General features: G+C 39.8%; 1 protein-coding gene across 1 annotated transcript in view; it reads left to right on the top strand.

The window, feature by feature from the left end:
• The window catches only part of LOC124155542 (mediator of RNA polymerase II transcription subunit 15), a 72,442-nt gene that overhangs the window by 42,843 nt on the left and 13,464 nt on the right, over positions 1-16,135 (top strand). The window contains exons 13-16 of the mRNA XM_046529453.1: positions 1,407-1,574; positions 3,663-3,784; positions 5,085-5,281; positions 10,267-10,369. Coding sequence (XP_046385409.1) covers positions 1,407-1,574; positions 3,663-3,784; positions 5,085-5,281; positions 10,267-10,369 — 590 coding nt within the window. The remainder of the gene's footprint in view (positions 1-1,406; positions 1,575-3,662; positions 3,785-5,084; positions 5,282-10,266; positions 10,370-16,135) is intronic.

The raw sequence follows: 16,135 nt of genomic DNA, 5'->3' as shown, positions 1-16,135 counted from the left end.
TACCATGTGCAGTGCATGATATGATGTCTAAAAGGGCCAGTTGTGACACACTCCCTGTGTCTCGGAAACTCACCACACCTTTCACAATGACTCACCTCATCTTTCATGACGACTCATGGCATCTTTGATGAGGACTCACTCCCTCTTCTACAGTGATGTAAACCCCCTATTTCATAATTGGTGAGACTTTTGGAACCGGTGATATTTCCCTCAGAAACTAAATGAGAAACAGTCTCAGGAGTTGCAGGAAGTCTCTCAACAGAGTTTCTCTAGATGATTTGGGTGGCAGAATGCTCACATATTTGTAAATATTTTCAGGCTTACAATTTACTTGTTAGCTGAATTAGGACTACAGAGTACGCGAAATGAAGTGCTTTTGAAACAGAAAGGGGTCACCGTTGGCGACAGTGATAGTATGGGGAGTAGGAGGCAGCAAGGGAGATTGACAGAAGGGGTTGTGTAATTTTTTGAGGGGGTCCACCCTATATTATCCCATGGTTATCAGTTGAATCCCTGGTTGTCATCCTCGTCACGTATTCATATCAGCTTCATCTCCATTACTTAGTTAATACTCTGATGATACTTAACCCTTTTGCTGCTGCTCACTCTCCGCTAACCTGGCTCATGGCAGGCAGGAAGAAAACATACTTTTGCAGCAGCCTGCCATGCGTACGTACCGGGTATGTTCATAGCAACAAAAGGATTAAATTGATAAAAGATAGTTGCTAATAGTTTTGTCTGTCTGTGTGTATTAATCACTGCAACAGAAACGTGATCCCTGTGTATTTAGGTATTTTGTTCCGTACTTGTGAAATACTGGCCACAGTAAGTGAGTGGGGTGGCATTTTGAGTATGAGCACATGGAGACCGATGGGACAAATTCATGCAACCCCTCAACACACAAACACAAACTCCCTGTAACAAGCTGAAGTAATTTTGGTCCCTTGAACTTCGTAAATTATAAGTTGTTCTCTGTAGGTATTTGTCTCAGCACATAAGCAGTTCTCGGGACTAAGCTTAAAACTTACATAACCTGAAGCTTACCGTAAATTAGCTTGCTATTGTTATTTTTACAAGTAAAATGAACCATTCTGTCATCGATGTTGACAAAAAGTCATCTTGTTGCTCAAGTTTCAATCACATTTTTCCCTGTCTCTTATCATTCAGCACTGTCATGAAAACTTCATTTTGTGGATTCACTGAAGTGCTGGTACGTATGGGAATAATTAAACTCTTTTTAGCGTACATGCTTCATGGTCGTATTTCCTTCTGTAGCCAGTTTTCATTGCAGCTCTAAAGAAACACATGTATGCCAATAATTGTTATTCAATTATTAACAATTGGCTTCTTGTGAAACTCTAGCAAGAGCTAAACAAGCATATAAGTGTGTTGCCTCTTGTCACCAGGGATGGCTCCATCACCGAGCAGCTGTTTGAACACGCCAGGGCAACCGGTTGGTGGCGGGCCGAGCCCTTGCAACCCAGTCGAAGACCAGGCGTACCGGGAGAAGGTGCGCCAGTTGAGCAAGTACATTGAGCCATTGCGTCGAATGATTGCCCGAATGGGGAATGATGGTAAGCAGATGCTGTCAGTTGAAATATCAAATCGGTGGAGGCAGCGCCAATGCTGGACCACCTGATCGCATTTTCTCTACGATTTCCTGGTTTTCCACTTTCTTTCCCATGTCGTTCCCTGGAAATTATCTCCACTCACCTGTTTTGTGCATTTTTTACATAAGTGACAAAAACCTCATGCCTCTTATAATAATATCATATCCCTTCACTCAATTGTTGCTTGTAGCTCATTTTTTTTTTGTTGAGACATATCATACATTTCAAATCCTCTGTATGTAGAGACCATGATTTTTACTTTGCATGAGACATTTGAAGTAAATAAATTTTCTATTATTGCTAAATTTTAATGTTTTGAAAGTTGTAATCTAATTTTTCTCGGATACGGTCAAAACTTTTACTTTACAATGTAGGCATTTTATCATACTCTTCTAAATTAAAGCATTAGCATTTTTCTCCTACAGGATCCTTAAGCTTCCGCATTAGAAATGAAAACTGTTTGCTTTTAATTCAAGGTCATGTAGTAACTAATGGCTCCAGACCATGGCAATATGAAGTGCATCTTCTATAATTTATCAATGCCACCATACGTTATTTATATTTTTTGCAAAATGCTTTTTGTTAAAGTTGTGCGAAAGCTAAACTGAAGATTTTAGTTGAAAGGCAGCTAGCTTGACATTTTCAAAAGGATTCATGCCATTATGGTTGAGATATTAATGATTGTCATGCAAAGAGGAGTAATTTAAACTAGAAATTAAATATCAGAATATAAATAATCATATTCATTGAAGAATAAAAATTATTCATTTTTATTTCTAGATGTTATCCTGTTCGTCTTGGTTTATTGAGTTTGAATGCTATGTGATGCATTGGATTTACAATAGATCTTGCTCAATAGTGAGTCCGTTTATATTATACCCTATAGAGTTTTAGTATTAGATTCCTTTGCAGTCTAACCCCCAACTACAAAGGATAGCTCATTGTAAAAAGATATTTTTCTGTTTCCTATTTCATGGCTAAAAATTCTTCTCATGGCTAGCACATGACGGTTGGGGTATGGGTAGAGCAAGCTACCTGGTGAAAACAAGAAGTAGGATGAAGCCGAGGATCATGTGGGCGTGGCGCTGACGATTAATGCAACATTGTTCTCGCTTAACACATTGCCTTAATGATATTAAAAATATATTTATTAGAAAGGAACATTTCAAATTAAAGACCATTTTACGCCTTTGTGATCCATCTCACAACCAATCACTGCACCGGCGAAAGCGGTTGTTTTAGGCATAACATGCACATTGCTCTCGTAAATATGTGTACTTGAAATGGCGTTTGATGGATAAGAATTTTTACATCAGACGGAAACCCATAATAGCAGCGCAAATGCTGAGTGGAGTGCAAACATGTTTTAGGGAGGTGGTGTGTTCCTTTAGGATATTTGAAAGAGAGATTAGTCGAATCAACAATATGACCTAAGTGTTTCTCTAAAGTACTAATGTCCATGTAATCAGCTAATATCTTGTTTGATCCTTTAATGAATATCATAATTACTCGCCAAAATCCTGCGTTTACTGGGACATAGGCAACCTAGCCAAACATTCCTGCATTGGTCGTTTTCCCGCATTCATCGTTTTTTCTTCCATCCCCTGAAAAGCGATAGGTTTCACTGTATGAACTAATAAAGATAATTAACATTATATAATAAAAAAATATTCTTCCTGCCTTTGTTTGGACTGTGACTGATTATTAATTTCTGTTTATCAAAAATTTTGTTCATGTATTTTCATTTTGTTTATCATATGTTTTGAATCCCGAATTTTCCAGGACCATGATTTTTACTTTTATTATTAAAAAAAATTTTATAACTCTGCTTACATGAGTAAGAAATCTTATTGCTATACTGCAGTTCCAACAATTAGAAATCTCATTTGTCATTTACATTATATATTTAGTTTATGTCAATGCCAGGGCCTTTTCCTTTTCGGGAATTGGTTTTTCAATTGATGCGCATTGAATTGTAACACCACCTCATTTTATGGCTATGCCTGACATTCTTTTGTATCATTACCTTTCCATTTGATTCTTATTCATCAGATGTGGAAAAGCTGAGCAAAATGAAGAAGCTGCTGGAAATTTTGTCGAACCCGAGCAAGAGAATGCCCCTCGAGACGCTGCTCAAGTGTGAGGTTGTGTTGGAGAAGCTGGATTTGAAACGGGTTAGTGGAGCTGTGCATTGAGTGGCTTATGAGTGAGATGGAACTTACTTTTGGAGAAATTTCTCAGTTCATGTTTCAAGACTCATGTGATCATGAGAAGTAGGGCAAATTTTGCATGGTTGCGTTCAACTCAATCTGTAATTTGTGGTATGAGTTTGTTTCTGTACTTTTTAAGTTGACTTGTGTTCAAGTATCAAAAGAAAAAAAGAAACTGCATAAAAAAAAGGAAAGATGGAAAGTTTCACCATTGCAATTCCCAAAGCTTTCCAGCTGGACTTGATTGTCGCTGTGTAAAAACAAGACTTAATGAAAAAAGATCTGATGCTTTCCCAGCGTATGCTGACAGTGGAGGCTGTTTGGGTGCTCCATCGGGTAATCTCCTTCATGGCTGCCGACGTTTCGGGGTACGAGTCATACTTCATCCTCAGGGCTGAATGTCGTTTCTCGGAAATTGTTTGTCTCATATAGCGGTACTAGGATCTCAGGTTCCCTCCGATTGGTCCTTGGTATTAGCCAATCGGATTCTATGCTATATGGGTTTCCAGACGTGACTGTGGGAGTAACCACCCTCTCTATTGAAGTTCTTGTCCGTTAACCGGATCTCTATGGCCTCCTTCCTAATCCTTGCCCAACATTTCTTCTCTCGAGAGATGATCTTCACATCTTCCCAATGAATGGCATGGTTTTGGTTGATTTAGTGTTCGACCACTGCAGATTTTTCAGGCTGACATAGCCTGAAATGCCTTTGATGTTCCTTTATTCTCGTGGCAATTGTCCTGCCAGTTTCCCCATGTAAACTTCTCCACATTCACAGGGAATCTGGTATATTCCGGGAGTTGCAAAGCCAAAGGGATCCTTGGCCCTATCTAGTTGGTCCCTAAGCTTAGTTCATGGCTGGAAGAAGGATTCAATTCCGTGTCTTTTCAAAATTCTGGAGATTTTGCCGGAAACCGTGGACACATATGGTATTCTGGCTCTTGCCACCGGTTTCTGGCGTTCTTCATCTTCCGGGGTGCCTTTTGATCGCTGAATCCGATTGGCTAATACCAAGAACCAATCATAGGGTATCAAAGATCTGGGCAACGCTATATGAGACGAACACTTTCCGAGAAACGACATTCAGCCCTGAGTATGGAGTACGACTCGTACCCCGAAACGAGACTAAATGTTAAATCAAAGTGGGTAAATTTGAAGTTTTACTGTATGCATCTTGTATTTGTGTGCGCCTCTCATTTGTGGCACTTAGTATGGGGATCAAAGGCATTTCCTGAAGTAATGCATTGAATACTAATTATTGCAGGGCGAGGGTGGGAGTGTTGGACCATCCCTTCCACCTCCGCTGCCACCCCCCATCCAGCTGCCATCCCTCAAAGAGCACCATTTCTTCAGCCCACTACTTGAGGCAGTCAGCAATCACCTGCACAGCTTAGTCATCAACCATACCCTGCAGAGGACGTTTGGCCCATCCATGGAAGCATTGTTTGGGCCTGAAATCAAGTAAGTGGCGTGTGGGGTGTGCTGCCTGAGTGAGTATTAGTGAATATGCTGATCCACAAATTAGACATTGTGTATGTCCATATGAATGTGCTGTCAGTATTTGTGGTCACGTGCTCAGATGATGGAATGAGCTCCACACTCACTCTCAGGGTTCCCGCTCAACCGTGAAAACCTTAAAACCGTGAATAAGCCGTGAATTTCGTCTACCGTGAAAAAACCTGGAAATAGCCGTGAATGTCGTCATGAAACCTTAGAAATCTCTCAAACTTGATTTTAGAACAACAATAGACGGGTTAAAAGAAAAAAAAACGATATTTCAATCATGTTTCAAGGTCATTCTCGTGCAGGCAATGTCCATGCATTTACCTGCACACGTGTATTCGAAAGCGCAAATATTAATTGGTTTGTGTGTGCCATGACAGCACATTGACCTTAAGCCTGCGATTGGAAGACGTTAATCCTGGCAAAAAGTCAGGCTCTTCTTCACTTTCCTCCCACCCTGCTCTCTCCATTTTCCCACTCACATCCTTTTAGCCGGACATGAATTTTGCTAACGATAGGTGACGTCATGAGAGGTCACTGTCATTGCTGCGTTTGCATTCAAGGCATCTGTTGCGTTTGTTACATTTTTAGTTAACGTGCGGCCGATGATTGTTACGTGATCAATATTTCTGCCTAAAATGCCTTATCTACAAACCGTGAATTTGATGACATTTAGACCGTGAAAACCTGGAAAAAACCGTGAATTTTATAATGTAGTTGGAGTGGGAACCCTGACTCTTGATTAACTTCTCTTCCATACTTCTACCATCCATTTCACAATTTTATTGCTGGGGTTTGAAAAATAAATTCCCAATGATCTTATTTGATAGTACTTTCAATGCTATCAATATTTTCCTACGTACTCAAAACAGCCTCTTTCAGTATTAAAAAAAGGCAATGGGAGTGGTAAATGAATAGCAGGTACTGAGAAATGAAGGTGAGAACCAAACCCAAATTGAAAAAAAGTTGACCCTTTCATCCCTAGTTTTCGCATTTAGCATTGTATCAGTCACCTTCAGTCCTCAAATACTGTATTTGCACGAATCTAAGGTGATTTTTTTTCCTCTTTCAACTACAACTACAAAAAAGAGGTCTCATCTTACAATGGGAAGCAAAATTTTCCGCTTCTATTGCAGGTTGCATAATCCCAATTATGGATACCTTGTATGCCACCAGATGGCTTTTCGATGAAAACTGATGTTTAGAGTAGCAGCGCCATCATTTAAATTATTTTGTTTTGCATTTACATTTGAAAACAGTGAAAAAATTGTTTTTGCCAGCAGGCAAAGATTTGGCTAATGTCAATCAGACATCTGGTGAACTTCCCTCATTTCTGCAAGTTTGCCTGCTTTACCCTGAAATTTTCTTCGGAAAGCATTCATTTTTTAAAACTTTTTCCATGCTAACTCTTGTGACTAGACAGTGATTTCATAAAAATGATTTCAAAATCTAAATTACATGACTCGGATTAGCCATGAAGTAGGAATTGGTCTGCCCGAACTTTTCTTGGAAATGCTCTTGGATTACTCTTATTCTTGCAGTATTCTTGAGGCTAGAAACTTTCATTAACAATTAAGTATTTTTTAGAGAGATGGGTCAAATAGCAGTTTTCTCGAATTCGAATATCGAATACGAATACCTAATTTTTTCCCGATTACCACACTCAAATATTGAATACTGCATTACTGAATATGCATTTTTCGACCAGTTTTAAATACAAACGACAAAAAAAAATGCTGAACACTTTGCAAGTCATTCTACTTCAATACGTCTCCTAAATCCTAATGCAAGAGTCATCCATGATTACATCAAACTTGTGCACATGGCGAGCACCTTAATTCTTTTTTTTATTATATGCATACGAGCAAGCTGCGCCCGCTCCCAGCGGGCTTCCCCCACTCTTTTCAACGCAGGTCTACAGAGGGATAGGCGCGTTTCTAATTTTAAAATATAGAAAAAAAGGCAGGCTCTTATGCACAAATTTAATTGGAATGTTCATGTAAAAATATAGGTCAGAGGACCTCTTTAAACACAACATTGGAAGTAATTACACTATCCTCTGTTAAATGCACATGATGACTCATACTTACGTATCAACAGGAGACTAGAATGTGGAATCAGCCGCATTTTGATAAAAGTTATTTAAAGAATGTGAGATATTGTTCCAAATGAACAAATGCATCAGTTTGTGCGCCGTTAACGTCAGGAATATTTACCGTTTTTGTTTTTTTTTTATTACTTAAAAACCAATTTTAGAAACAATAGCAATATTTAGGAAGTAAGATATGCCGTTGCATGTTCTCTGATAAATTCTGTGCATTTTGGTACCTCATTTGTAGAGTTTGGTTGCGTATAAGTTGAGAAAAAGGTATCTTTATAGTAGAAATAATATAGAAGATCGAAAGTTATATTCACGTATTATAAGCTTATATTATTAGTTATGCTTTACTGAGTTTATTGCAAACCTTAAATTAAATTAAGAATTGACAAATACTTATAAATTATAGAACGTTCCACATTTAGTTGACAGTACTATTTATATTATGGAGAACAGTGTTGCCAAAGTTCCACTCCACTGGCAGGCATCCTGACAGCGTATTCAAAACCACACATAATAGAGCACCAAAATGGTGTAACTTAAAAAATCCGTTTGGGATCGCTCGAAAGAGGGCATTAATTCAGAAATTTATTAGCATAAACTAAAGTACCTTTACTGCAATATAAAAGGAAAAGTCTTTTGTTGGTTTATATGTATACTTATTCAATATGCTCAAGCTGGATAATGAATAATCTGCAATGTAATAAATAAAAATTAAGTGAAGCTAATAAAATTTATCACCACTTCTGAATGCAACAAAATTTCTATTCCTTCCATATAATGCAATATTTTTTGGCTCTGGCTAGTATTCCATGAAAGGCTATGTTGTATAAGATAATGATGGTTAAATCAGACGGATAATTGTCTTTTCAATGTTATCATGAAAATTAACTCTTGAGCGTCATATATATGTCTTTTGACACTTCCTTGACACGCTGATGGAATTTATGTTCCAATCATTACAAAACTTTCCGTATGGATGAGATTTGACCTCCAATGACTTTTTCTCATTTTCCAACTTCAATAAACAGCTTGGTGGACAAAGGTTTAGGTCTAAGGTGTACGTCATAGCCCAAAATAATTCCTATTTTGAGGAGATCCCAAAATGCTACCTTTTGGACGGCTTAAAATTCTTGGAAAAATGCTATGATGATCCACCAATACAATGGAGCCTTCGGTTAGGTTTGCAAGACGTGAGTGCACAAACCAGCTCTCGTAACATTCGGCATCAACTTCCTCATCCCCATCCATTGAGTTCTACTTGTATTGAAACACCTGTGATGCTCGTTTCATGAGCCCTTTTTCTGTCCGTGGCAAATCGTTCTTCTCGGGAAGTGGGGGCTGAATGCCCAGCACTAATAGGGTGGTTTCCTATTATTTTTTTATTGCCTAAATCGAAAGATTATTACTCCTGGAGTACGTATTTCACGCTTTTAGATTTTTAAATGACAATATCTATTTTTCGCGATTAAATGAAAAGTGAAAAATTTCAAGCGCACGAAAACGCGACGCATAAGTATGAATGCTGGGAAATCTCTCCGTACGTCGTATTTCTGGTTCCCCCTCCCGCCCGGTGAGGTGACCTTGAGGCGAGGCTTAGCGCTGATACTTCGCAGGCTGCTAGCGGGTAGCTGAGTACCCTGCTGGATGGCAGCGCTTGGCTTAAATAAGGATTTGTAAGCACTAAGCTTATAGGAAGGGCCAGGTTCGTAGAAGGCAGAATGAGATGACAAGTCTGGTTCCACACGTTTAATTCAGAGCACAGTTACAAACTCCCCCTTCAAGGTACCGCGTAAGACTCCCCGTTTCTATTCCCTCCAAGAGGCTTCCTTCCGTGTCGCGTCCGTCCCGTGACCCTCTCGGCGTCCTCCTATTGGTTGGAAAAGGCCGCAAGATCATGCACATCATACGCCTTCCCAAGCCAAGATACTGCAACGTGTTACGCCATAAAGTGTTGGAGGAATACGCGGAGACCAATTCCCACGCGAGAGCAAGTTGTTAATCGGAGTAGGGTGTCAGAGTCATGCACGAGGATGGATCCCACGCAAGAGGTTGCAACGTGTTATGAGTTTCAGATACTGGACCCATCACTCGAACGTGACTCTGCGATTCTTCCATTACCCCAAGAGCGGAACCGAGCTGACACAAGACGGCAAGCGACACCCTTACAGATTATTAATACCTTATCAAACGAGGAAAACTTTCCGACCTTAGCCAGTTTTAATAAGTGATTATTAAGACATGTTTCCCTGAGCTCTGTGCCTCATGCATGCATTGGTAACCTCAGACGATGCATAACTCCTATCTTCTCCTATAGAAACTAGGTCCCTGTGACGTCACGTGGAGTGGGATCGCATGGGCGCCAATCATGTCCTTTTCAAATGAGGATAAAAATGGACCATTGCCATTCGTTTAAACCGGCATTTCTAAAACGAAATAATTTGTATATTATGAATACACTAATGGTGGGTAACGAATCGCAATTATTGCCTTTTGTTTTCTTTGATGAAGGAAACTACCCTATTAAGTCCAGCAAAGAAACCCTGACGTGGAGTTTCTATTTTTGTCTCGGCAAGTCTATTTTTCTCTTGATTTTCCAACTTTAATCTGGGTTGAGTCTGTTAATACACCCATGCCTCGTTTAGTGCAATTTTGATATAGTGCAAATTCGTTCCTCGAGGAGAAAAATACTGTTTGCCGAAATTCATGGAAATGAAATTTTGGACTGTGGGTGTATGTCTTTTACTGTCTTCATTAATATTTCTGATAATGTGGAATGAACTAGTGGGAAGCCGGCTTTGATCTGTATGGCCAAGTAGACTGTAATATTCATTTTGCCTTGCAGAATGCTTCCGCCTCCCATGAAGAGAAATAAAGTGGAAGAACCTGCGAATGACGTTCCAGAAGTGCTTCAGGGTGAAATTGCGAGGCTAGATCAGAGGTTCAAGGTATGTACTCTTAGTCCCACCTCTTTTGTTTCGTAAAATATTCCAGAGGCCACGCCAAACAGTCACGTTGCACAAAGTTGCTCAAGAAGCAGCTGTAAAGGGATGCATTTCCTGAGGCATGTGGCACCATCCGCAACACTCTGAATTTATTAGCATAAAACTTCAGTGAAGGCAAGTAAAGCCTAATCATGGCATCAGGCATTATTCAGCCAGATATGTGCAGTTCTTAGGTACAAACACTTTAAGCCACATATATTTTCATAAGTGAGGTTGCCCTTGCTCTTTGTTAGTCATTGTCATAAGTCAGTTTTACTCTGCTTTTCTTTTCACTCTCCAAGAATCTGAAAGATATCTACAATCGGTCAGAGAAATACCTTCCGAAAGCACAAGACAAAACTCACCTAAAATGGAAAATAAAACAAATTAATGGATTGTGGAGGGTAGGTGTGGATGTCTCATACCAAAGCAGGGACTTGTGGGAAAAGTACACGAAGAAGATCATCAGATGCATCGCATGACTTTTCCATGGACTTGGAATGTGTGTCCTTTTCTAAATCAGTCTATATCAACTGACCTGAAGGGAAGATGATAGAAACTACTGCAATGATTGTCACTAATTGTGGACATGAAATTCAATAGCTCAATAGTGTTTTGAAATGCTCAAATATTGAAATCGAAAAATTAAGCCTTACTATATTGGATTGCATTGGGGAAAAACCTATTACAGTAGAGGCCCAGTCTTATGAGTGCTCATAATCCCTCGGAAATTTCTTGCAAAACTGAGTGCTCGTTGTATCCGAAGGAGTTGAACAAACCCATCTTACATCCCAACTCTCCCTTGCCATGTGATTGGGCACAACCAGAGGTTGGGATGGTAGAAGTGATAGAAGTTTTTCAATCGCTCTCCTCTGCTGAATGCTGAGGCCCCGTCAGCCTTCTGCCTTGAATCGTGCTCAAAGGATAGGGTGCATTGAGTTCACCCCTCTATACTGTCAGGCCGCAGAGAATTGTTTGGTATAAGGGGTAAGGTTGCCGGGTTAGTAAGGAAACGCTCTCGTTACATGTAAACAAAATGCTTCTGTGAAGAAAGGAGCCGGAAGGGACGACGACCTTGACAGACCCAAATGAACATCCCCTTGATTTGGTGCTTCGAAGAAAAGGCTTGTTTGGATGTTTCAGGCTTAATTCATAGCTCCACATGCATGTAATAACATTGTATGAATAGGCGAGGGTGTGAGGCACATTTTGGGGGCAGTGATTGGCTGCAAACCGTGCTGCTGCAGGGTTCTCCGCCCCTCCTTTTGGACTATCTGTGCATCTGACAACTCTCCCCGTCCAGACTGTAGTCTTAGAGTTTTTTGGATAGCAATTGAGATGACATAATTATTTTACTTATGTGCAAAATCTTCAGTTCCTCAAAAAAAAATTACCCTGGGCGGTTTACATACCTACGATAAAAGCACCGCATGGGAACAGATTAGCGAAGAAGCATATCGATGGCTAAGTTCTAACAACACATATGTCAAAAATAGCAACTTTCCAGGAGATCAAGAAAACAATTAATTTTTTAATTGCATGTAGCTTTAATTGAAATTAAAAACCAAAAGTACATAAAACTGAAAAATAAGCATACATTTGTGGATAGACAGTTGTTTTCTGCTTGAATTGTATTTTTTATTAACAGTATTAGCAGTATTAACTCAAGACCGGCCAAATTTAAGGTATGTGTTGTTAGAACTTGGCATCGATATGCTGCGTCGTAAAATTAGGAGTGGAATATTTTTTTGACCTGGGAGTCTGTATTGTAACCCCACCGTGCGGGGCACATTCGGGGAAGGGGAATTGGAGGGCAAAAGGGGAGGGCAGAGGTGTAGCGAGGATATTCCGTGCACCTGGGGCGAGGGAATGGGATTTTGGGAAAGGGTAGGAGAGGGAAATTTAGGGGTGATGAGACCTGGGACAGTAGCGTTCGGATAAAGAAAGCCGTTCGACTGCGTAGTTCGCTCAACATAAATTTAATGAGTTTAAATATGATCATTTACAAATACAAGCAAATCAATAGCAAAAGGAACAATTAACTTCTTCTCCTTGAATTCAATGAAATACAACTCATAATTCACTATGCTGCACAACAGAAAAATTTCAGTCCTTAACCTAAACCCAAAAAAAAAAAATCACGCTACACGTTTTCACATTCATAACCCATACAAAAACCACATGAAAAGGGGACAAATAAAACAAACAAAAAGAAACGGGGGGAATGGAAATATGAAACAACAAAATAGATATTGCACTGAAGTTCACGCTGTAATAGGGGGAAGTACTGTCATCTTCTCTTCCACGTTCTTCTTCTTCTTGATCGTACGATTTGCACACTTTAGGAGGGGAAGGGGAGAGCATTACACATCAATGTTGGGAGGAAAATAGGGAAACATCAAATGGGGACTCAATGATTCATAACTCACACTCAAAAACCCTCTTACACCCACTCACACATTCATACGAACACACATCTAAAGAAAAAAAACGGCCTTCCTTTACCTCGCACTCCCGTCTCATGCGTCACAATGTAAGCGGGCAGAAGGCACGGGTTACAGTTAGAGATGTGCGAATAGTATCCGCGAATACTCGAATACCTCGAATATCAGAAAGTATTCGATATTCGAGATCTCGAATAGTTATGCCAAAGGTACCGTCTCGAATACCTCGAATATTTTGAATTTCGCGTCATAAGCTTTCGCTCGCACGTCATTGGTAGTTGACTCAGAAAAATGAGAACTCTAGTCGTTTAGTGCATGCAGCGCCGTTTTAGGCAAGCTGACGAACTATATCAAATTCGCGGTTTAGAGCGGTGAAAAGAGTTCAACATGGGGAACCGAAATTGATAGGGTGAAAAAATCCGAGAATCCCAGGTGTCCCCCGTCAGGAGTAACTCAGTGCCGTGGGATAGCAACAGAGGCGCATTTCCCACGATCCGCTATTCCCTCCATTCAGCATTCACCCCACCCAATCTGACGATTTCCTCTTCTCCGAAATCAAACAAAAGGTCCCCGCTCGTGCGGGGATCGTATTACGAAGACTTTAGCCTCGAAAAAATATAAAGTTACCGGAAAATAATAGAATCGCGTTTCACCCTTCACTTTTTCTCCCCCGCTGACCATTTTCCCGCATTCATCTTTTGATAAAAATAAGACGAGGTGTTTACCATGTGTCCTTTGTGGCTCATAACGACAGGCACTTATTTTGAATCTTCCCCAGGAGATATAACTACCACAGGGAGGAGCTCACAATCAGTGCCGTGGGATAGTGACATTGGCGCATTTCCCACGATCTGCTATCCCCCTCCCTTCAGCATTCGCCTCACCCACTCTGACGATTTCCTCTTCTCCGATATCAAACAAAAGATCCGACCTCGCGCAGAGATCGTATTACGAAGACCTTAGCTTCGAAAAAAATATCAAGTTACGCGAGAAAAATAAAAACGTGTCTCGCACCCACCCCCTTTTCTCACCCGCTGACCTTTTTCTACCAACCTGCATCGAATTTCCCCCTTTCTGGAGGTCAACTGCTGCATGAGTCATCTACTAGCCCGAAAGGTGTCTAACAATGACTTTCGGCAGTTATTATTACACTTTTATTGGATTGAAATATTAGTAATAAGCGCGTAATTTAAGAAAGAATGAGACCAAACACGACATATTTATGACTTTATTTAAGCATTTTACGCAGGAAAATAAATGCCGGAAAGACGAAGAAATACGACGGGGGCTTAGCATTTTGGCGTAATGCTCAAAAAGGGTGCTTTCCTATAATTTTTTTATTGCCAAAATCGAAATATTAATACTCCTGGAGTACGTATTTAACGCTTTTAGATTTTTATTGGACGATATCTATTTTTCGCGATTAAATTAAAAGTGAAAATTTTCAAGCACGCGAAAACGCGACGCGTTAGTGGGAATGATGGGGAAAAGTTCGTGTGACGCATTTCCGGTTCCCCCTCCCGCCTTTTGAGGTGACCTTGGGCGAGGCTCAGAGCGCTGATACCTTACCAAACCTTACCTTATCAAACGAAGAAAACTTTCCGACCTTAGCCAGTTTTAATAAGTGATTACTAATACATGTTTCCCTGAGCTCTGTGCCTCATGCATGCATTAGTAACCTCAGACGATGTAAAACTCCTATCCTCTCGTGTAGAAACTAGGTCCCTGTGATGTCAAGTGGAGTGGCATCACATGGGTGCCAATGTGGCGTTTTTCAAATAAGGATAAAATTGACCATTGCCATTGGTCTAGACCGGTATTTCTAGAACCAAATAATTTGTATATTATGAATACAGCAATGGTAGGTAACGAATCACAATCAATGCCTTTCGTTTTCTTTAATGAAGGAAACTACCCTATTGTTTACATAAAATTAAAATATTCCATTAATCAGCTAAATTCCTGTTTGAATCCTTTAAAGGCCATCACAATTACTTGCCAAAATCATGGGTTTCCTGCTGCATATGCGACCTAGTCAAACATTCTCACATTCATAGATTAGTATTCGAGGTATTCGAAATTCGAGGTATTCGATTATTCGAGCAATGATTTGATATTCGAATTCGATATTCGAATTCGAGAAATCTACTATTCGACCCATCCCTAGTTACAGTATATAGGAGCTTTTCATCATTGCCAAGATATTCAAAGGATCAGGTGTAGGAAGTAGCATTTTTTAATTGTGCTCGCATTGTACATAGCTAGAGATACGTGAAAATCGCACTTCCATTTTTATTTTATCGCACTTTCAATAACAGTTTATCGCATTTTGTAGCGTCTATTTTTTATTTTCATAATGAGGTAGATGACGATAAAATGTAGTGAAACACAGATGTATGACAAAATACAGAATATTTTAAATAATTATGTTGTAGAACAATAATAAATTAAGGAATAAGACATATAGTGGCGGAGGTGTAGCTTGCCCGCGCCCACTTGTAGTTCGCGGCCACGTAGAGTCCCAGCCAACTAGCAGGTGGCCAGTCGCTCACATACTTAATGCGGTGAGTGTTGGCGGAGCATTTTAACTACGCTCGGCACAAAATGTACGAATTTTGCTGTCTTAAAGGCAAATTTGCGTAAAAATGTCATAAGAGTCGTCATCGCATCTATGTCGCATTTATTTGCCTACATCGCATGTATATTGCATATGCGATTTTCACGCATCTCTATATATAGCCCTTGAGGGTAATCTGCATCTAATTTAAGCCATTCGTTTAAACAAATTTTAGGAATTGCACGGAAGTGCGTCACATTTCTACTGATATGATGTGAAACTTTGAATTATACTGAATTTCGGAGAGCATGAAGAAGTTATAATGAAAATTTGCTATGATTGGTTGCTAAGAAGAGGATTTCTGCTATCAGCAGAGTAATTCTGCTTTTACAAATTTTTTACAATTGATTACTCAGCGGTGCTGAGTCCTCGCTCGCTAACCTACGGTTGATTGTCATTTTACCATCTTGGTAATAATTGTGATTTTCCTACGTGGCAATAGCTGACGATGTCTTGATCTAACTACATTCCTATGCATAAATGAAACATCAAAATATACATCGCCGGATAGCATGCAGCAACAGTTGCTTTAGTTTTCCACAAGTCGATGGTTAATAATAAACCTATTGTAATATTGTAGAGATGAAGCCAACTAAAGAAGATGGGGGGAACTAACCTTCTCTATCTTTCTCCCATTCCCCACCCATTGATTGCTCAGCGTAACAAAAC

The sequence above is a fragment of the Ischnura elegans genome, chromosome 1 (assembly GCF_921293095.1).
Source record: "Ischnura elegans chromosome 1, ioIscEleg1.1, whole genome shotgun sequence".
In the NCBI taxonomy this organism is placed as follows: domain Eukaryota; kingdom Metazoa; phylum Arthropoda; class Insecta; order Odonata; family Coenagrionidae; genus Ischnura; species Ischnura elegans.
This window is presented reverse-complemented; position numbering and strand designations above follow the sequence as displayed.